This window comes from Nerophis lumbriciformis, linkage group LG30 (assembly GCF_033978685.3).
Source record: "Nerophis lumbriciformis linkage group LG30, RoL_Nlum_v2.1, whole genome shotgun sequence".
NCBI lineage: Eukaryota > Metazoa > Chordata > Actinopteri > Syngnathiformes > Syngnathidae > Nerophis > Nerophis lumbriciformis.
The window spans coordinates 24,748,683-24,771,248 of NC_084577.2; the positions used below are offsets into that span (position 1 = coordinate 24,748,683).

Consider the following 22,566-nt stretch of genomic DNA (forward strand, 5'->3'; position numbering starts at 1 on the left):
ACACGCACGCACAGCCAAGGAGAGCATTAACAATAACAACAATAGCAGGTTCATTAAAACACCGTAGATATCAGATAATGTATGAGCTAATTACACACTTATAACCCTGGTGACTCCACTCTCCGTCACACTACCTCAACCTTCAGGAGGAAGGCCCATATGCCAATTGTCCTAGTTCCTCACTCAATCACACATATTTGGTGCCATAATCCTCCCCTCTGAAAACTGTGACAAATGGTGTTGAAACGCGGGAAGGTCAGCCACGAGGTAATCTATGGTGGGCCCAGTTGAAAAGGCCTTTGGAGTGTTACCGGGTGGTCCTTGCCAGAGATGTCGCAACACCCCACAGTAGGGATGTCCCGATCCGATATTTGGATCGGATCGGCTGCCGATATTTGCCAAAAATTGCGTATCGGCAAGGCATGGGAAAATGCCGATCCAGATCCAGTTTAAAAAAAAACTCTGGTCCGTGTTTTCCAACGCACCTATTTAAATAATACATTCCACTTTTCTGCTGCTCCGTAATTTCCGTTCCGCATTTTCCAGCACACCTTCAACACATCCACAATTCTCACGCAGTTGCTTTTAGCTGCTGGCATTACACGACAGGCTCTTCTCACTCTTTCCTGTGTCTCCCTCTCACAGACAGCGAGCGCACCTTCTTACACACGTCACATACTGTCACGACATACGTCACATACGTATACGTCCTCTCCCAGCAGAGAGCGAGGTAGCGGCATGGCTAACGTTAGCTGTGAAGCTAGCGCAGCCGCTAAGGTGCGCGCCTGCTCAAGCGTCCTCGGCGCACGGCAAATCTATGCCGCGCACAAAATCAAATAAAAAAATAAGCGCATAACAATTTTCGACACACGGACACGACAGAGAAAACAGTTTTCGTCATCATTGTTCAAATATTGTGACGTCTGTCGAGACGCTTATCTCCATTCGGTGCCACACGTCCACACCATCGAAATGCAGAGGCAAAAATTTCGACATCAACACCGTATGAAAAAATTAGTGATTTTTTTTAGTTGTGATTTCCTTCTCTGCATGAAAGTTTAAAAGTAGCATATATTAATGCAGTATGAAGAAAAATGTTTTAATGTAGACATGCAAGCCTTGAAAGAAAATGTTGAAAATCAAGACTACATTTCCTGCAAATGGGTGCATTTCTACCCTATATTTTAACTTTAGATGTATTCTCATATCAAACTCTTTTGGCTGTCTTTTTGACACTTACATCCGGCGCCCCCCTCCACACCCTGGATTATAAATGTAAATAATTCAATGTGATTATCTTGTGTGATGACTGTATTATGATGATAGTATATATCTGATAGTATATATCTGTATCATGAATCAATTTAAGTGGACCCCGACTTAAACAAGTTGAAAAACTTATTGGGGTGTTACCATTTAGTGGTCAATTGTACGGAATATGTACTTCACTGTGCAACCTACTAATAAAAGTCTCAATCAATCAATCAAAACACATAGAATCATCATACTGCTGTGATTATATGCATCAAGTGTTCATTCAAGGCTAAGGCAAAATATCGAGATATATATTGTGTATCGCAATATGGCCTTAAAATATCGCAATATTAAAAAAAGGCCATATCGCCCAGCCCTAGTTCAATGATGCCATTTTTGTTTGTCATGTATAATTTTGTCTATTTTGTGTTTATCCTTGAATAAACAGGTCAGTTTCTTGTTACCAACCATTGTGTATTATTCAAACTCCCCTAATTCAGCTGGCTAGTTGTTATCAAGAGTACTAAAACCCTTTTCAACATGATTCTGACAACTAAGTAGGCTAAATAACTTTAAACTTTAATACATGCTCGGATAGGCCAGTATCGGTCAGTATCGGTATCGGAAATACAAAAACAATATCGGTATCGGATCGGAAGTGCAAAAACCTGGATCGGGACATCCCTACCCCACAGCGTTGATTTGTCCGTAATTTACCCTCGACTAGGGATGGGGGCTGATTTAAACCGATAGGGTACCAATTCTCTGCACCTGGGAATCGATACTAGTGCTCCACAGTACCAATCTCTTGTGCTTTTGTGTGTGTTCATGTGTTAATAAATGTGCATTTGTTTATTAATACAATCTAAAACAAAAACACAATCAAACGCTACCAATGTTGCACATGACATCACTGGCTCAAACACTTGGTGGGAACCTCGAAGCTGTTTTATTTGGTACATGGTGAAATGATAGGTGTGACCAGTAGATGGCAGTCACACATAAGAGATACGTGTAGACTGCAATATGACTCAAGTAAACAACACCAAAATTGTATATATTCCACTGAAAATATAGACCATTACACACGGCGCTCAAAAATGTATCAAAATGTTTTAGTACGACTTTGGTAAGCTATGAAGCCACACCGCTTGATGGATTGTACTGCGCGTCAACATAGGAGAATTATTATGGTGTGTGTATAAGGTAAGACGTATTATCTGGCGGTTTGTTTCACAATATTATGCAAAATCAACTTTTCTTACCTTCTGATCTGTATTTGGGATCTGCATAAGTCCTGACAATTTGCGCGCGTCCGCATTTGTTGTTCGTGTCGACACCGTAGTTGATAAGCTTCTTCTTTTTCTCTATCTTCGTGTTATGGGACATTCATCCTCCGTTGTTGCCATTTCTAATATAAAGTAGTGTAAAGTTCTTACTTATATCTGTCAGTAAACTCGCCATGAAAGCGCTAAAACATACCGGTGTAGTGAGTTTACATTATTCACCCAAGGAACTTTAGTTATTAGAGCGTTCCGTTCGGACGGTTTTTCACGGGACACATTTCCGGCCTCGTTGTTGCACTAGTGAACCACGGATGAGGAGATGCTCTTCCAATATGGATTTAAGTAAAGTCTGAAAGTCATTAAAACAGTTAGTGCCATCTTTTGACACTTCTTCCACTCCCGTCCTTGCACGCTACACCGCTACAACAAAGATGACGGGGAGAAGACACTGTCGAAGGTGAGGCACGTAAATAAGACCGCCCACAAAACGTCGCATCCTGAAGAGACTGTCAGAAAGCGGCTTGAAGATGATGTGGAAAACATAATCTATGCAACATTTTGACCGAAGAACCACCTTCACATGTTATGCAGACCACAAGGAAGTGTTTTACGTTTAGAAAAAAAACAGTAATAATATACCCTGTGGAGGAGGGCGTGGTCTCCTGCAGGAATGGGGTGTGTATGGCCGGCCTCGAAGCCAGCGACAGGTGAGCGGATTGCCCAGCTGGGGCTGGTTATCTAATCACCTGTCGCCTTTATTAGCAGCAGCCGGGCTGAGACAAGAGAGTTGGAGTTGGAGCCAGAAGCAGAGACACGCCGGACTGAAAAGTCCGAAATATATATTGCGGGAAAGCAAAACCATACTGGTGTATGTCAATAAAAGACTTGAGTCAACCTGTCTACCGGGCTCAAGAAGATCTGTCGGCGTCAGGAGAACCCACCACTAGAGCATACTTGCCAACCTTGAGACCTCCGATTTCGGGAGGTGGGGGGTGGGAGGTGGGGGGCGTGGTCGGGGGTGGGGCGTGGTTAAGATATATATATAAGAAATACTTGACTTTCAGTGAATTCTAGCTATATATATTTATTTTATTACATATATATTTATTTTATTACATATATATATATATATATATATATATATATATATATATATATATATATATATATATATACACATATACACATATAAATAAATAAAAGAAATACCTGAATTTCAGTGATCATTTATTTACACATATATACACACATAACACTCATCTACTCATTGTTGAGTTAAGGGTTGAATTGTCCATCCTTGTTCTATTCTCTGTCACTATTTCAGAACACACACATTATACAAATATACATTATAAAATCAATAAGAAAACGGGAGCTCTAATTTGGGAGTCTGAATTAGGATCAGAAGTTCCTATATAAACATTGCGCACTCACGTCGCCTTTTTGTATTGATTACTGCAGCTGTGCACTGGATTCATTCACAAATACAAACTACAACTCACAAACACTTTAGAGTTAGGCTCCACAATCAGAATGTGTACTTAAACTTACAAAGATCACATGGATATTATTCAGTGAGTTGATTCACCAAAACTAACCTGTTATACAGGAGGAAAAAGCACACAGGACGTTTCAATTGTTCACAGACTGTTCGCGCTCATCAGAATGACAAGACACTTCCGGTCTGCAGGTGATAGCATTCAATTGGGAAGAAACGCCCTACTGCCCCCTACTGACCAATGTGAATACTGATAAATGTGTAATGACAGCTCCAAAAACGAATTCAAACCACAAAATAAAATAAATAAATCAACACAAAAATGTGACACATTATGGGTGGGTCACATATGCATGTACAGTAGATGGCAGTATTGTCCTGTTTAAAAGTGTCACAACATTGCTGTTTACGGCAGACGAACTGCTTTAGGTAGACGGAAACTTGACTGCTGTTGTTGTGTGTTGTTGCCACGCTGGGAGGACGTTAATGAAACTGCCTAACAATAAACCCACATAAGAAACCAAGAACTCGCCCTCGATCATTAGCTGTTTATATTGTGAGAAAGCGGACGTGTGAACAGGCTGTCAACACGTCACTCAGGTCCGCATGGAGCTGGAGGGGGCGTGGCCTCCAGCTCCGCCTGAATTTCGGGAGATTTTCGGGAGAAAATTTGTCCCGGGAGGTTTTCGGGAGAGGCGCTGAATTTCGGGAGTCTCCCGGAAAATCCGGGAGGGTTGGCAAGTATGCCACTAGAGGGAAACTGCTAAAAACGCGTTTAATGAGCCGGTGCGCCTTTTGTATGAAAATAGACCTGACTATACCCGCTCATCTGCAGTGTGCCTTATAATCCGGTGCGCCCTATTACCGGAAAATACAGTACTTTTTGTACTCAACGGAATTTAGTTTGGTACCCATCCGTACCTTTACCTGCCTGTATTACTTAGGTTTGACTCTCTTCAGTGTCAACCAATGATCACGTTTAGCTTGGCAAATAAGTGCGGTGGACATCGCTGATCCTGTCGGTTTAATTCTATTCCGACTGCTGAAAGGAACACCCCCCCTCCTGCTTTCCGTCTGCAGAAAAGATTTTCCCTCTGGAAATGCTGGAATTGCTTTGTGGCCTTGGAAAAACAAACTGGAGTTATTGTGTGTGTGCAACCTGATAATGTTATTTGTCTGGGCTTGTGCTGAAGTGTTTCCGCTTTCGGACGGTAGCAAACTGGGGAGGACAGTGCCACGGGGCCAGACACCCAGAACACTGCACAGCAAATCGAGTTTATTCCTCAGAACCTCTGTTGCTCAACCATTAGGTGTCATGTTCCCTGTAAACCACAGCCCTCGACTGGGAAAAGGGTTGAATTTAATCTGCAGGGGCTGCTCTTTCCAATCATGCGCTTACAAGAAAGTCTGGGCTTTTGCTGGGAGACATTTACACAAGCAGACATGTTTTTAGTAAAGAGTGACACTTTGAGCAATGAGCATGAATCTGAGTCATCGTGTCCTTTTTCCGTGGATCGCGGTGTGGACAGATGAAAGAGCAAGTGAGAAATCCAATGGCTGCCTTGGAACCTCAGGAGATGGATCGCTGCAGCGTCGCTGTTTCATCATTTTGTGAAATGAATTGTCCTGACAACAACAACAAACACCGCGTATCCTATCCTGCTCATGGTTGTGGAGATCTGCAGCCTATTCCAACGGACGGGGTGGGTGGGGCACGTATAGAGAGACAGATAAGCATTCACACTAGAGATGCGCGGATAGGCAATTATTTCATCCGCAACCGCATCAGAAAGTCGTCAACCATCCGCCATCCACCCGTTCTAACATTTGATCAGAACCGCACCCGCCCGCACCCGCCCGTTGTTATATATCTAATATAGACGATGCAAGGCATTAGTGAGGTTATAAAGCTTTTGCCTGTTAAAGAAAGGAGACTGATCCAATGCAGCACAGACATTCGCGTGCCACGCTGTCACGACCCAGACGCACACCAGTGCGCAATCATATGGGAGCCGCGCTGAGCGCACCTCCAAGCGCGTCTCGCTGTCGGCGACGGTCGGGTATGGGCCCGACGCTCCAGCGCCATCCATTTTCAGGGCTAGTTGATTCGGCAGGTGGGTTGTTACACACTCCTTAGCGGGTTCCGACTTCCATGGCCACCGTCCTGCTGTCTATATCAACCAGGGTGAGCCCCACCCCTTTCGTGAGCGCACTGCGCGCGGAGTGACCCCTGTTACGCGCCCCCGGCAACAGGTGTGGCGGGCAGGTAAGCTGCGCGGGCGGAGCGCGCGGAGTGACCCCTGTTACGAGCCCCCGGCCACGGGGGTGGCGGGCAGGTAAGCTGCTTACCTGCTGCGCGTGACGCCGGCCGCGGCGAAGGCGGACGAGGCGGGGTGTCGGTGCGGTGGCCGCGGTGGTGACCCTGGACGTGCGTCGGGCCCTTCTCGCGGATCGCCTCAGCTACGGCTCCCGGTGGGGCCCTCTCGGGGGAAGGGGCCTCGGTCCCTCGGTCCCTTCTCCGCTCCGTAAAAGTGTCCATCTCTTTTTTTTTTTTTCTTCTGTTGTGGCATATGCTGCAGGTGCCTGCTCGTTTTTCGTATGTGGGTAACAACATTTAACTATGTATATATATTTCCGAATTGGTTTAACTGCCACCCGCCTGAATCTATTTAAAATCTAATTTTTTTTTATTTCAACCGCCCGACCCGACCCGACCCGCGGATAAAATCTAATTTTTTTTAATTTCATCCGCCCGATCCGCGGATAATCCGCGGACTCCGCGGTTGTGCCCGCAAACCGCGCATCTCTAATTCACACCATTACCGAGGAGGGGGACAGAACTCACGCTGGCTGCACGGAAGTCAGCGGAGTGACACCACCGACGACATTAATACGTGGTTAACATAAATTAAGGATGCGCTGAAAGGAGAATTTTGGGCCGAAAACAAGGAAACCGAGGCTGAAAAACGAAACACCGAAATAAATGATCATGCCAATGTAGGGCTGGGCGATATGGCAGAAAACTGCATCACGATATAAGTGATTGTATCTTACCTACAGTATATATTGTTAAGGACAAGGAGAAAAATACCGTGAATTCCAGACTGTAAGCCGCTACTTTTTTTCCTACGCTTTGAACCCTGCGGCTTCTAAAAGGGTGCGACTAACTCGTGGATTTTTCTTCCCTCGCGGCCATGTTTTGTGTTAAATAATTGTCATTTTTAATAAAAACAAGCAGAGACAATGAAATGGTGTGTTATTGTTTTTGCTATGGCGCCATCTTTTAGACGTACTTCCTGTTTTCATGCCATGAACAGTAAAGTATAACTGTCCATAACATTTCTGCTCGAAAGGATTCTTAATAACAATAATAATAATAGATTTTTATTTGTCAAAAGCACTTTACATTGAGCAAACAACCTCACAGTGCACAGTGTATTAAAAATATAAATAAAAAGATCCATCCATCCATCCATTTCCTACTGCTTGTCCCTTTTGGGGTCGCTGGGGCCTATCTCAGCTACAATCGAGCGGAAGGCGGGGTACACCCTGGACAAGTCGCCAACACAGATAGACAGAAAACATTCACACTCACATTCACACACTAGGGCCAATTTAGTGTTGCCAATTAACTTATCCCCAAGTGCATGTTTTTGGAGGTAAAAAAACAAACAAACAAAAAAAACTAGAACAGCCTAATAGCTAGAACTAGTATGCATATATCTTTAAAAAAAAGTTTTTTTAAAAAGAAGGGTTTTTAAGCCTTTTTTTAAAAGCATCCACAGTCTGTGGTGCCCTCAGGTGGTCAGGGAGAGCGTTCCACAGACTTGGAGCGGCGGAGCAGAAAGCCCGGTCTCCCATTGTTCGTAGCTTTGTCCTCAGAGGTTTGTCTGTCTGTAGCAGAGGTGTCGTGTGGAGGATTTGGGGGTGACTAGTTCTTTGAGGTAAAGGGGGGCATTTCCATGGAGGCACTGGTGGGTTAGTAGGGAGACTTTGTATTCAATCCTGAGTGGAACAGGAAGCCAGTGAAGGGATTTGAGAACTGGTGTGATATGGTCGTATTTCCGCACTCTCATCAGGATCCTAGCAGCACTATTCTGTATGGATTGCAACTTCTGGATGTTCTTGCTGGGGATCCTGACAAGAAGTGCGTTACAGTAGTCTAGCCTGGAGGAGACAAAGGCGTGGACGAGCCTCTCGGCATCAGAGAGAGTGAGTGAGGGGCGGAGTTTAGCAATGTTCCTGAAGTGGTAGAAGGAGGTCTTGCACAGTTGTTTTATTTGAGCCTCAAAGGTCAGGTGAGGGTCCAGGTGAGGACAACCATCTTCATCACTCCAAGCAACATTTGTAGGTTTTACGATATAAATAAAACAATTCTTACTTAATAAACCGCCCCATGTGTGATGCCTGTTCATATATATCGTTACGTGCTATCGTAATGTACTCAAGCTAGCGTCGGTAGCATTAGCTAATATGCTAACACGTTTACGAGTGTTTGTGTTAGTATTATTAACTTACAACGGCATTCTTTTTGTATTGTTTCAGTCTCACAAATTCTTCGGTAAATTCACCAAAACGTCACCGTGGAGTTATCGAGTCAGTGGATCCATGACGATGACTTGCGTTTTGTTTGATCAGCCGTTTTACTGCCGTGTTACAGACACACTTCAAAAATTGAGGTATGTAAATAAACATTTACTAAATATTTCTGTGTAAATAACTAGAGATGTCCGGTGATATCGGACTGCCGATGTTATCGGCCGATAAATGCTTTAAAATGTAATATCGGAAATTATCGGTATCGGTTTCAAAAAGTACAATTTATGACTTTTTAAAACGCCGCTGTGTACACGGACGTAGGGAGAAGTGCAGAACGCCAATAAACCTCAAAGGCACTGCCATTGCGTGCCGGCCCAGTCAGCTTTTCACACTCACAAGGGAATGCAATGCATACTTGGTCAACAGCCATACAGGTCACCCTGAGGGTGGCCGTATAAACAACAAAGTTGTTTATACGGTCTATTCAGGTCTTTTTTTCATACAAAAGACGCACCGGATTATAAGGCGCATTAAAGGGGTCATATTATGATTTTTTTCTAAATTTAAAACATTTCCTTGTACAAAAGACGCACCGGATTATAAGGTGCATTAAAGGGGTCATATTATGATTTTTTTCTAAATTTAAAACATTTCCTTGTGCTCTACATAACGTGCAATGCACTGCAAAACTGAAATCTAAATAAGATTAAATATCACATAATATCTATGGCTTTTCACACACACAAGTGAATGCAAATCATACTTGGTCAACAGCCATACAGGTCACACTGAGGGTGGCCGTATAAACAACTTTAACACTGTTACAAATATGCGCCACACTTTGAACCCACACCAAACAAGAATGACAAACACATTTCGGGAGACCATCCGCACCGTAACACAACATAAACACAACAGAACAAATACCCAGAACCCCTTGCAGCACTAACTCTTCCAGGAACCTACAACATACACCTCACCCCACCTCAACCTCCTCATGCTCTCTCGGGGAGAGCATGTCCCAAATTCCAAGCTGCTGTTTTGAGACATGTTAAAAAAAATAATGCACTTTGTGACTTCAATAATAAATATGGCAGTGCCATGTTGGCATTTTTTTTCCATAACTTGAGTTGATTTATTTTGGAAAAGCTTGTTACATTGTTTAATGCATCCAGCAGGGCAACACAACCAAATTAGGCATAATAATGTGTTAATTCCACGACTGTATATATCGGTATCGGTTGATATCGGAATCGGTAATTAAGACAATATCGGAATATCGGCAAAAAAGCCATTATCGGACATCTCTATAAATAACTAATTTCACAACGCTTCAAGAGGTAGTCACCTGAAATGGTTTTCACTTCGCAGGTGTGCTCGCTAGCTCATTGAGAGAATGCCAAGAGTGGCTATTTTGAAGAAACTAGAATATAAAACATATTTTCGGTTATTTCACCTTTTTTTGTTAAGTACATAACTCCACATGTGTTCATTCATAGTTTTGATGCCTTCAGTGACAATCCACAATGTAAATAGTCATGAAAATAAAGAAAACGCATTAAATGAGGAGAAGGTGTGTCCAAACTTTTGACCTGTACTCTGTGTGACATTTAAGAATGATCTATCGATATTGCGATCAATCGTTAGACCCCGAGCAAATTAATTTGCAGTAGAGGCTAAGATGTACTCTCCTGTTAGCGGTACAAGAAGGTAAAAGCACATTAAAGTTGTACTAAGTGGCTTGTCGACAATAACACATTGTCCCGATATTGATTATGTCGACCAATCGTTGCAGCCCTAATTAACTTTTCAATAATTGAAGTCCATTATTCCTCAGGCGCGAACTCACCTGCCTGCCATCCTGGCCCACATTGGTCTGGCCTCTCACCACCGTCCTGATGTTGTCATCGAGACGCCTGCCAACACAGAAGGCAAAGTGACATTTAGACTGAGTGTGTGAAAATGGAAACAACTTTTTGAATCAGACATGCACCTGACCTTATCTTCAGACGAATCTTGTTGACCACCTCGTCGATATTAGCCAGGGACTGGTTGGGGGAACAAAAAGAGCCAGGAAAACAGGAAGCAAGGGTTTAACAATGTTTTTTAACGTGATTAGCATGTCATATTTCTGGATGAAGATGAATGCAGACATGATTTGGAGCAAGCCTGCTTTCTAGTACAGGGGTCGGCAACCCGCGGCTCCGGAGCCGCATGCGCCTCTTTGATCACTCTGATGCGGCTCAGCAGCTTACTTGCTGAACCCCCCAATTTTCCCGTGAGACTTCCGGATTTCAGTGCCTCTTGCAGAAAACTCCCGGGATCAATATTCACCGATTATCACCCTTACAGCTATAATAAGGGCGTGCTATGATGGTACAACATTTGGCGCCCTCTACAATCTGTATTAACAGCGTGCCAGCCTAATACTTGTTATATAATATACATTTTCTGCTTGCACACGTACGTGACAGCAAAGCATACTTGGTCAACAGCCACACAGGTTACACTGACGGTGACCATATAAAACAACTTTAACAGTCTTACTAATAATGCGCCACACTTTGAACCAAAACCAAACAAGAATGACAAACACATTTCGGGAGAACATCTGCACCTTAACACAACATAAACACAACAGAACAAACACCCAGAATCCCATGCAGCCCTAACTCTTCCGGGATACATTATACACCCCTGCTACCACCAAACCCCGCCCCTACCCCAAGCCTGCTCCCTCACACATCAACACCCCCCCCCCACCCCTCTCTCTCTGTGCGACGGTTGAGGTGGGCGGGGTTTGGTAGCGGGGGTGTATAATGTATCCCGGAAGAGTTAGGGCTGCATGGGATTCTGGGTATTTGTCCTGTTGTGTTTATGTTGTGTTACGGTGCAGATGTTCTCCCGAAATGTGTTTGTCATTCTTGTTTGGTGTGGGTTCACAGTGTGGCGCATTATTAGTAAGAGTGTTAAAGTTTTTTTTATACCGCCACCGTCAGTGTAACCTGTGTGGTTGTTGAGTAAGTATGCCTTGCTGTCACCCATGTGAGTAAGTGGAAGCCCCATACAACATGTGGCTGATCAGGAACACTGGTTGTAGTGGGTGCTATATACTGTACCCTCTCGGCACGCATGACGCTGACAAGTGCTATTCATTTAAAACCCGCGTGCCGCACCAGCTTAAAAATTCCATATAAAGGTGTAGGCAGCGTGTCTGAGACCCCTGGTTTATACATAGCACAAAGCAAAAAAAAAAACTTTGTATGCAGTGTTATTTCATTTAAAATTTCAAAAATTTTTGCAGCTCCCATTGTTTTCTATAATTTGTGAAACTGGTTAAAATGGCTCTTTGACTGGTAAAGGTTGCCGACCCCTGGTCTAGTACAACGTTTTTGTGTAACAGAGCCCCCTTGTGGACATGTAGAACACCTACAGCCAGGTCAGGATCACCTTCAACTTGAACTTTCACAAGTTTTTTGTTGGACGTAACAACAAAAAACACTATAAAAGTGTCTGTCTTGGTTGGTTACTAAAATATGTTTTAATATTTGTATTCAATATTCTCTCATTCAAGTTGATTTTGTATGTGTGTTGGAGACGTGACGTTCACAAGACTCTTTTTTAAGTGACCAATTAGAACCCATGGCCAGTGGCATACAAGAACCGCTCGTTTGTACATCAGTGTTTCCCACACATTCATTTATTTGTGGCGGCCCGCCACGAAAGAATTACGTCCGCCACAAATGGATTTTTCGGCTTTTGACTCGCTCGACCGCTCATAAAAGCAATGGGACTGTCTGTGAATGTTGCTTGTAGTTACACCTCCGGTGCAGTAGGTGGCGGTAGCCTACTATGCATTGTAACTCCGCCAATAACACTTAATTCACCTGGTGGGCCAGAAGAAGAAGAAGAAGAAGAGGGACGGATGGACGGACGGGATCAAAATACTCGCCGGCTACTTTTCATAATGATGGCGCTTCCTACGTTTCTACCTCAAACGTCCAAAAGCTGCTGAAAGCCTTGATCCAGGATGCCATGGGGAAAAAAACTTAAATGGTGCCTTTTGGCGATAGTTAGCAGCTTGGTGGCTCATAGCCGGCTAGCTAACGCTTGCTAGCGTGGTAGCATTGCTTCATTTTTACAGGTGTTATAGGTAGATAGGTTATAGCTGCATCGCTCGCGGCTCGTCATATATTTAACGTTAATCCGCGATTTCACCGAGCGTTTCACCGACGAGCTAACGTGTCCAGGTTGTAACCATGTTGTCAATAAACACACATGGACTGAAGCTAAATTGTCCACTGTCCACTGCAGCATGTGAATGCAATGAAAAGAATAAAATCTGAGCCAACCAGCTGTTAAAATGTTGTCCAGGTTAATGTTTTGGCCATTAAAGGCCCTTCATTTCAAGATTTCAACTGTGATCGGGATTTAAACAGGTGGCTGACCTGTTCAGATGAGTGTAACTGCTACTGGTCAAATAATGTGAAATAGCATTTAATTTTACATGTATGCAATGCCATTTAAATGTAATTATAGATAATAATAATAATTATAATAATTACTGTGTAGTGTTGTAAATACTCAACGGGAAGAATTTTAGTAAGATATAAGCCATGAGCACTACACAACCAGAAAAAAACCTAGGCAGGACAAGTAAAAATATTGGGGCAAGTAGATTTGAGAAGTCAGGCAAGTAGAAAAAAAGCTTAACGTTGAACCCTGCATGTGTTGAGCTGCTGCCGCTTAAGGTTAGACGGCACTGTACATAGAGCGCTTCTGCTCGTTAGTAATAAATTCTAATGTTGGATGTTCACTCCTTCACACAGATGAGTATAGAAAAATATTTTCAACGGCCGAAAAGGGCTCGACTTGGAGAGGAGGTAGGCCTACAGTCCGGACCACAGGTGCGACCTGTTCAGCAGCAGGAGGAGGAGGAGGAGGTTGACTGACTGTGGCAGGACACCTCTGCCTCTGTTTCACTTCATGTTGCTGGTAAATAATATGGTTGTAGTAGTAGGCTAAAGTTAAATTATTTAGTATTCACTAATTAAAGGGGCAAAGCTTTAAGAGACATTTTAGCTTTTATATTTTATAAGATATATTTTTTGTAAGAACCACAATTAATAAATATATTTCAGTGAATCACTAATTGTTCAAATCTGTATATAAATATGTACATAAAATGTTGTAATTATATTCCAACTCCGCGTTTTTCTTGGTCATCGCCGCAAATAGATGCCTGTCCTGTGGGAAACACTGTACATGCTAATTTAATTACACTAAATTGTACTATAAATTTGAATCTCGTTATTTAATATACATGTTTCACACTGTATTAGGTCAAGCGGGCCACCTGCAGAACATGGGTGTTTCTTTTATGATCCAACAAAACAAAAATGGATAAATAGAGCCAAAGACATCATATAACACAACTGGGCAAATTAAGGCCCGGGGGCCACATGCGGCCCGCTAAGCTTTTCAATCTGGCCCGCCGAACATTCCCAAAATAATTTTTTTCTGATTTTTAAGATCGAAACTCTAGCTGCCATTATGATGTGCAGTGATGTTTTCAAATTACCGTACGTCTTGAACTAGGGATGTCCCGATCCAGGTTTTTGCACTTCCGATCCGATACCGATATTGTTTTTGCACTTCCGATCCGATACCGATACTGACCGATACCGATACTGGCCTATCCGAGCATGTATTAAAGTTTAAAGTTATTTAGCCTACTTAGTTGTCAGAATCATGTTGAAAAGGGTTTTAGTACTCTTGATAACAACTAGCCAGCTGAATTAGGGGAGTTTGAATAATACACAATGGTTGGTAACAAGAAACTGACCTGTTTATTCAAGGATAAACACAAAATAGACAAAATTATACATGACAAACAGAAATGGCATCATTGAACTAGGGCTGGGCGATATGGCCTTTTTTTAATATTGCGATATTTTAAGGCCATATTGCGATACACGATATATATCTCGATATTTTGCCTTAGCCTTGAATGAACACTTGATGCATATAATCACAGCAGTATGATGATTCTGTGTTTTGATTGATTGATTGAGACTTTTATTAGTAGATTGCACAGTGAAGTACATATTCCGTACAATTGACCACTATAACACCCCAATAAGTTTTTCAACTTGTTTAAGTCGGGGTCCACTTAAATTGATTCATGATACAGATATATACTATCAGATATATACTATCATCATAATACAGTCATCACACAAGATAATCACATTGAATTATTTACATTATTTATAATCCAGGGTGTGGAGGGGGGCGCCGGATGTAAGTGTCAAAAAGACAGCCAAAAGAGTTTGATATGAGAATAAATCTAAAGTTAAAATATAGGGTAGAAATGCACCCATTTGCAGGAAATGTAGTCTTGATTTTCAAAATGTTCTTTCAATGCTTGCATGTCTACATTAAAACATTCTTCTTCATACTGCATTAATATATGCTACTTTTAAACTTTCATGCAGAGAAGGAAATCACAACTAAAAAAAATCACTAATTTTTTCATACGGTGTTGATGTGGAAATGTTTGCCTCGCCATTTTGATGGTGTGGACGTGTGGCACCGAATGGAGATAAGCGTCTCGACAGACGTTACAATATTTGAACAATGATGACGAAAACTGTTTTCTCTGTCGTGTCCGTGTGTCGAAAATTGTTACGCGCTTATTTTTTTATTTGATTTTGTGCGTGGCATAGATTTGCCGTGCGCAGAGGATGTTTGAGCAGGCGCGCACCTTAGCGGCTGCGCTAGCATCACAGCTAACGTTAGCCATGCTGCCACCTCTCTGCTGGGAGAGGACGTATACGTATGTGACGTGTGACGTGTGTAAGAAGTTGCGCTTGCTGTCTGTGAGAGGGAGACACAGGAAAGAGTGGGAAGAGCCTGTCGTGTAATGCCAGCAGCTACAAGCAACTGCGTGAGAATCTGTGGATGTGTTGAAGGTGTGCTGGAAAATGCGGAACGGAAAAGGGGAGCAGCAGAAAAGTCGAACGTATTATTTCAATCTGTGCGTTGGAAAACACGGACCGGAGTTTTTTTTAAAACTGGATCTGGATCGGCATTTTCCCATGCCTTGCCGATACGCATTTTTTGGCAAATATCGGCGGCCGATCCGATCCAAATATCGGATCGGGACATACCTATCTTGAACTATACAAAGTATTTCTATGGTTGGAATCTGTGCTTTTGCATGATATACTAGTTACTGTGGTAATCTAATTTGTTGCGTTGGGGTTGCAGTTTACTGCGAGGTTTGTTCTAGTGATGGGTCCGGCAACACCGATGCATCGGCGCATGCGTCGAGCTTATAGAGCAAAACCCTGAGTCGGTGCGCGTACCGCTTTTAGAAAGTCACGTGACCGATCATGAGCTGTTTTGGTCACGTGACCGATACGCGAACTGTGTCGCACTGACGCCTCCTCTGTGCCCTGTGAGCGGGTCTTTTCTACAGCCGGAGAAATAATAACTAAGAAGAGAAAGTGTCTAAAATTGAATACGTTAGAAAAACTGTTTTTTTTTAAATAAAAATGTGTACCAAAACGAGTTTCCACATGGACCTATTAAGTAGTGTACTGCACGTTGTGTAAACAATACTCAAAATGCCGGACATTTGAGGCATTTAAGAAACTCCGACCTGACAGCCCCGCAAAAGAGGACATGTGCGGTGAAAAGAGGACGTATGGTCAGTCTATCGTAGCCCGTTAGCTGCTAGCATGCTAGCAAAAGAGGACATGTCCAGTGAAACAATGTCCGGCATTTTGAGTTAGGGTTGCGTGTATTTTCAATGTACGTTCAGGGTTAAGAAGGTTAAAAACAAATTGTGAAGGTGCACAGCAGCATTGGTGAGGGAGTGGCAGAGACAGAGAGAGAGAGAGAGTTATGATAAACGCGCATGCGTCGTCAGGCTCTGCTTTTTATCCATAGATTTATCAAGATTTAATTTTTTATTATCTATAGCAGGGGTGTCAAATTAAAAGTGTGCATTTTTGTAACATTTTCCTTGTTTTATTTGGCAAGTTCAAAGAACATGGCGCCAGTATGCTGTTTTTTTCAATAAAATACTGGAAAGGATAGAAATGTAGCTTGTCTCTTTCATCCGATTATTAATCGAAGTAGTAATCGACAGATTAATCGATAATCAAATTAATCGTTAGCTGCAGCCCTAAATGTATATACTTGTTCTTATGTTTTCTGAACTCACCATATTCTCTGCTTGCTGTACATATCCTACCAAGTCAGACCTACACTGTTTCAATGTCCATTTCTCTGATGATGCAATTGTTGATGACTGAAGTGCTGATATCATCCAAACCCTCCTCACCCCACCCCCCGGATTGTAAATAATTCAATGTATATACTCTGATGATTAACTTGTGTGATGACTGTATCAGTGACGTGCAGTCACTGGAGGCAGGTGAGGCGGGGCCTCACGTGCCATCATGGAAAGAAAAAAAATGTAAAAAGAAAAAAAAAATTAATTAAATTGTTAAATGTATCCAGTGATTATACTATAAAGTTATTTTCCATTTAACTTCACCAGTTTTAGATTATTTTTATTCAAAATCGCTGAATTTTCGCATTTGTCGTTCAAATACTGAGAAGAGACGGTGCGGTGAACAGCAGCCAGTTGAGGCACGTCACTGCGTTGTGCCTCACCATGGATTGCGGACTCGGCTAACTGCTGGCCTGCTGTGCAGTGAGACCGTATTGCTATATGAACTATATTATACATTTCCATAGTTTAGTTAGCTGAGGTATATAATGTACAGTGTATTTTGTCAACAACTGTATGTGTGTAACGTATTTCTTGTGCTGAGCGATCATAAAACGGCTGCAAAAGACGCACTGGCTGAGGCTTGCAGTAATCCCGCCTCCTGCACCCCTGCCGTAGAATGCACCCCCTGACGGGAGTGTTATATCAACTAAAGCCCATACTTAAACTTTCCACGTGCAAGATTGAATCTATTTTAAAAAAGTTATTTCATAAGAAGCCAAAAAGTGCAAAAACAATAATGTTCGTGTTGGAGGAGTTGTGAATGACTGCAGGGCCACAACATTAGGTACACCTGCAGACTGCAGGTGTACCTAATTCACAACTCCTCCAACACGAACATTATTGTTTTTGCACTTTTTGGCTTCTTATTAAATAACCTTTGTAACCTATTTTCATGGGCTTTCCTCTTTGTGATGTTAAGTTCCTGTTATGCGCTGTTATACAGTATATGCCTTGAGCTCTTATTTTGAAGGCGCTAAGAGCGGAAGTGATGTCACGTTGCGGAGGTTTTTGAAAGAAGGTAAATAAAGTGGTCCTCGTGTAAACTGGAGCCTCCGTGTTTGTTATTTTATAGTTTCATACAGTATAGGCGACATTTATAAACCCTCGGTTACACTTTTTTAAATAGATTCAATCTTGCACGTGGAAAGTTTAAGTGAGGGCTTTAGTTGATATAACACTCCCGTCAGGGGGTGCATTAATCCAGCACAACAGCGGCGCATGGACTTCATTTATAAGTAAAGGTAAGACCATAATAAAGTTTTTTTTATTATATGTGCTTTTTTGTGTGCTACAGTTTGTATGTGTAAAGTTAAAGTTAAGTTAAAGTACCAATGATTGTCACACACACACTAGGTGTAATGAAATGTGTCCTCTGCATTTGACCCATCCCCTTGATCACCCCCTGGGAGGTGAGGGGAGCAGTGGGCAGCAGCGGCGCCGCGCCCGGGAATCATTTTTGGTGATTTAACCCCCAATTCCAACCCTTGATGCTGAGTGCCAAGCAGGGAAGAATGCTGGTATGAGCTTTTAAACATAACCCGTTAACTGCTGCCAATCAAATGGTGAATAAGATACTCTTTAGGGTTCATATGTTTGTAAATCTGACTGTGATGAAGTCAGTGCCTCACCAGCCATCAACCTCACCGCATGTCACTGCTCTGCTCGCTGTACATATCCTACCAAGTCAGACCTACACTGTTTCAATGTCTATTTCTCTGATGATGCAATTGTTGATGACTGAAGTGCTGATATCAACCAAACCCTCCTCACCCCACCCCCCGGATTGTAAATAATTCAATGTATATACTCTGATGATTAACTTGTGTGATGACTGTATTATGCTGATAGTATATATTTATACCATGAATTCATACTTGCCAACCCTCCCGGATTTTCCGGGAGACACATTTTCAGGCAGAGCTGGAGGCCACGCCATAATGTGTCACATTTTTGTGTTGATTTATTTAGTTTATTTTGTGGTTTGAATTCGTTTTTGGAGCTGTCATTACACATTTATCAGTATTCACATTGGTCAGTAGGGGGCAGTAGGGCATTTCTTCCCAATTGAATGCTATCACCTGCAGACCGGAAGTGTCTTGTCATTCTGATGAGCGCGACCAGTCTGTGAACAATTGAAACGTCTTGTGTGCTTTTTCCTCCTGTATAACAGGTTAGTTTTGGTGAATCAACTCACTGAATAATATCCATGTGATCTTTATAAGTTTAAGTACACATTCTGATGGTAGAGCCTAACTCTAAAGTGTTTGTGAGTTGTAGTTTGTATTTGTGAATGAATCCAGTGCACAGCTGCAGTAATCAATACAAAATGGCGACGTGAGTACGCAATGTTTATATAGGAACTTCTGATCCTAATTCAGACTCCCAAATTAGAGCTCCCGTTTTCTTATTGATTTTATAATGTATATTTGTATAATGTGTGTGTTCTGAAATAGTGACAGAGAATAGAACAAGGATGGACAATTCAACCCTTAACTCAACAATGAGTAGAGGAGTGTTATGTGTGTGTATATGTGTAAATAAATGAACACTGAAATTCAAGTATTTATTTTATTATATTTATATATATATATATATATATATAATAAAATATATATAGCTAGAATTCACTGAAAGTCAAGTATTTCTTATATATATATATATATATATATCTTAACCACGCCCCCCGCCCCACCCCCGACCACACCCCCCTCCCGAAATCGGAGGTCTCAAGGTTGGCAAGTATGCATGAATTATGAATTGATTAACGTGGACCCCGACTTAAACAAATTGAAAAACTTATTGGGGTGTTACCATTTAGTGGTCAATTGTACGGAATATGTACTGTACTGTGCAATCTACTAATACAAGTTTCAATCAATCAATCAATGTTATTGTGAGGTCCTCTCACCTGCTCGGTGGGAAACAAGGTGTTGATGTACTCCACTGCATTGAAGTCTGCTTTGTCAAGGGGATCTTGACTCGGAAACACCTGGCAAACACACGATGACGTGTTTAGTTATTAATAAATGTGTATATAATAATACAATATATAATATTCACAGGCAGCAGACGGTAGTTTGGAACATGAACAGCAGACGTAATGTTGTGCAACTAGCTGCCGGTAGCACACAGCTGACACACACACGGTTCGACGCGTAAATAAAATACCTGTTCAATGGCCAGTTGCACTTCTGGTGTGAGATGCAGAATGGCCTCCAAATCTTCGGCAAATTCTAATTCGTCTTCCTCCATCATTTTCAAAACATCCGAGAACGCCTGAGAGGCTGCGGCCACTTCCTGGTGTAAAGGATTCTGGGATATCCGATGACGCGGCTGGTGGTGCGTTCAAAACTATGAGAAAAACAGGCAGACCCGTCACCACGCTACGCTCAAAAAATAATAATGAACCAAACGCAATAATGTTATGAATTATTTACCCATTTAAGGCTTTAATTGCTTCACATCAAATATTCCACTTTGAACATTTTCTGGGGGGGACTTTTACATATGTTGTGGTTTTGCCATAAAAACAAGGTTTTCTTTGACAAAAAAGGGCATAAAACATAAGACATTTAAAAAAAAATAAAAAAATAAAACTTATAATAGATGGATACATCTAGATATTTAAGCATTAAGAGTAAAAATACCATAATTTATATTTTACTTATTTTTAACACTTTCATGAGTGGGGTCTTTTTTGGATACCAGAGACCTTTAGAAATGTTTTACTTTTTAACTGTCATTGCTCAAAAAATAATAATGAACCAAACGCAATGATGTTATGAATTATTTACCCATATAAGGCTTTAATTACTTCACATCAAATATTGCACTTTGAACATTTTCTGGGGGGGACTTTTGCATATTTTGTGGTTTTGCCATAAAAACAAGGTTTTCTTTGACAAAAAAAAGGGCATAAAACATAAGAAAACATTAAAAAAATATAAATAAAACTTATAATTGATGAATAAATCTAGATATTTAAGCGTTAAGAGTAAAAATACCATAATTGATATTTTACTTATTTTTAACACTTTTATGAGTGGGGTCTTTTTGGATACCGGAGACCTTTAGACATTTTTTACTTTTTAACCGTCATTGCTCAAAAAATAATAATGAACCAAACGCAATGATGTTATGAATTATTTACCCATTTAAGGCTTTAATTACTTCACATCAAATATTCCACTTTGAACATTTTCTGGGGGGGAATTTTGCATATTTTGTGGTTTTGCAATAAAAACAAGGTTTTCTTTGACAAAAAAGGGCTTTAAACATAAGAAAACACACAAAAAAATACAAATAAAACGTATAATGGATGGATAAATCTAGATATTTAAGCGTTAAGAGTAAAAATACAATAATTGATATTTTACTTATTTTTTAACACTTTTATGAGTGGGGTCTTTTTTGGACACCAGAGACCTTTAAACATTTTTTTTCTTTTTAACTGTCATTGCTCAAAAAACAATAATGAACCAAAAGCAATGATGTTATGAATTATTTACCCATTTAAGGCTTTAATTACTTCACATCAAATATTCCACTTTGAACATTTTCTGGGGGGGACTTTTGCATATTTTGAGGTTTTGCCATAAAAACAAGGTTTTCTTTGACAAAAAAGGGCATAAAACATAAGAAAACATAAAAAAATACAAATAAAACTTATAATTGATGGATAAATCTAGATATTTAAGCGTTAATTAAGAGTAAAAATACCATACTTGATATTTTACTTATTTTTAACACTTTTATGAGTGGGGACTTTTTGGATACCGGAGACCTTTAGACATTTTTTTTCTTTTTAACTGTCATTGCTCAAAAAACAATAATGAACCAATAGCAATGATGTTACGAATTATTTATCCATTTAAGGCTTTATTTACTTCACATCAAATAATCCACTTTGAACATTTTCTGGGGGGAACTTTTGCATATTTTGTGGTTTTGCCATAAAAACAAGGTTTTCTTTGACAAAAAAGGGCATAAAACATAAGAAAACATTAAAAAAATATATACAAATAAAACTTATAGTTGATGAATAAATCTTGATATTTAAGCATTAAGAGTAAAAATACCATAATTGATATATTACTTATTTTTAACACTTTTATGAGTGGGGTCTTTTTGGATACCAGAGACCTTTATAATTTTTTTACTTTTTAACTGTCATTGCTCAAAAAATAATAATGAACCAAACGCAATGATGTTATGAATTATTTACCCATATAAGGCTTTAATTACTTCACATCAAATATTGCACTTTGAACATTTTCTGGGGGGGACTTTTGCATATTTTGTGGTTTTGCCATAAAAACAAGGTTTTCTTTGACAAAAAAAAGGGCATAAAACATAAGAAAACATAAAAAAAATATAAATAAAACTTATAATTGATGAATAAATCTAGATATTTAAGCGTTAAGAGTAAAAATACCATAATTGATATTTTACTTATTTCTAACACTTTTATGAGTGGGGTCTTTTTGGATACCGGAGACCTTTAGACATTTTTTTCTTTTTAACTGTCATTGCTGAAAAAATAATAATGAACCAAACGCAATGATGTTATGAATTATTTACCCATTTAAGGCTTTAATTACTTCACATCAAATATTCCACTTTGAACATTTTCTGGGGGGAACTTTTGCATATTTTGTGGTTTTGCCATAAAAACAAGGTTT

At 40.8% G+C, this 22,566-nt stretch overlaps 1 protein-coding gene across 1 annotated transcript in view; it reads right to left on the reverse strand.

Moving 5' to 3' along the window:
* Positions 1-20,187, reverse strand: part of vps53 (VPS53 subunit of GARP complex) — a 143,568-nt gene extending 123,381 nt beyond the window's left edge. Inside the window, exons 1-4 of the mRNA XM_061925839.1 lie at positions 20,054-20,187; positions 19,794-19,874; positions 10,576-10,625; positions 10,427-10,493 (exon numbers count right to left, since the gene is read on the reverse strand). Of these exons, the coding sequence (XP_061781823.1) occupies positions 10,427-10,493; positions 10,576-10,625; positions 19,794-19,874; positions 20,054-20,140 (285 nt within the window). The 5' untranslated portion in view covers positions 20,141-20,187. The remainder of the gene's footprint in view (positions 1-10,426; positions 10,494-10,575; positions 10,626-19,793; positions 19,875-20,053) is intronic.
* Between the last annotated feature and the right edge of the window lie 2,379 nt (positions 20,188-22,566).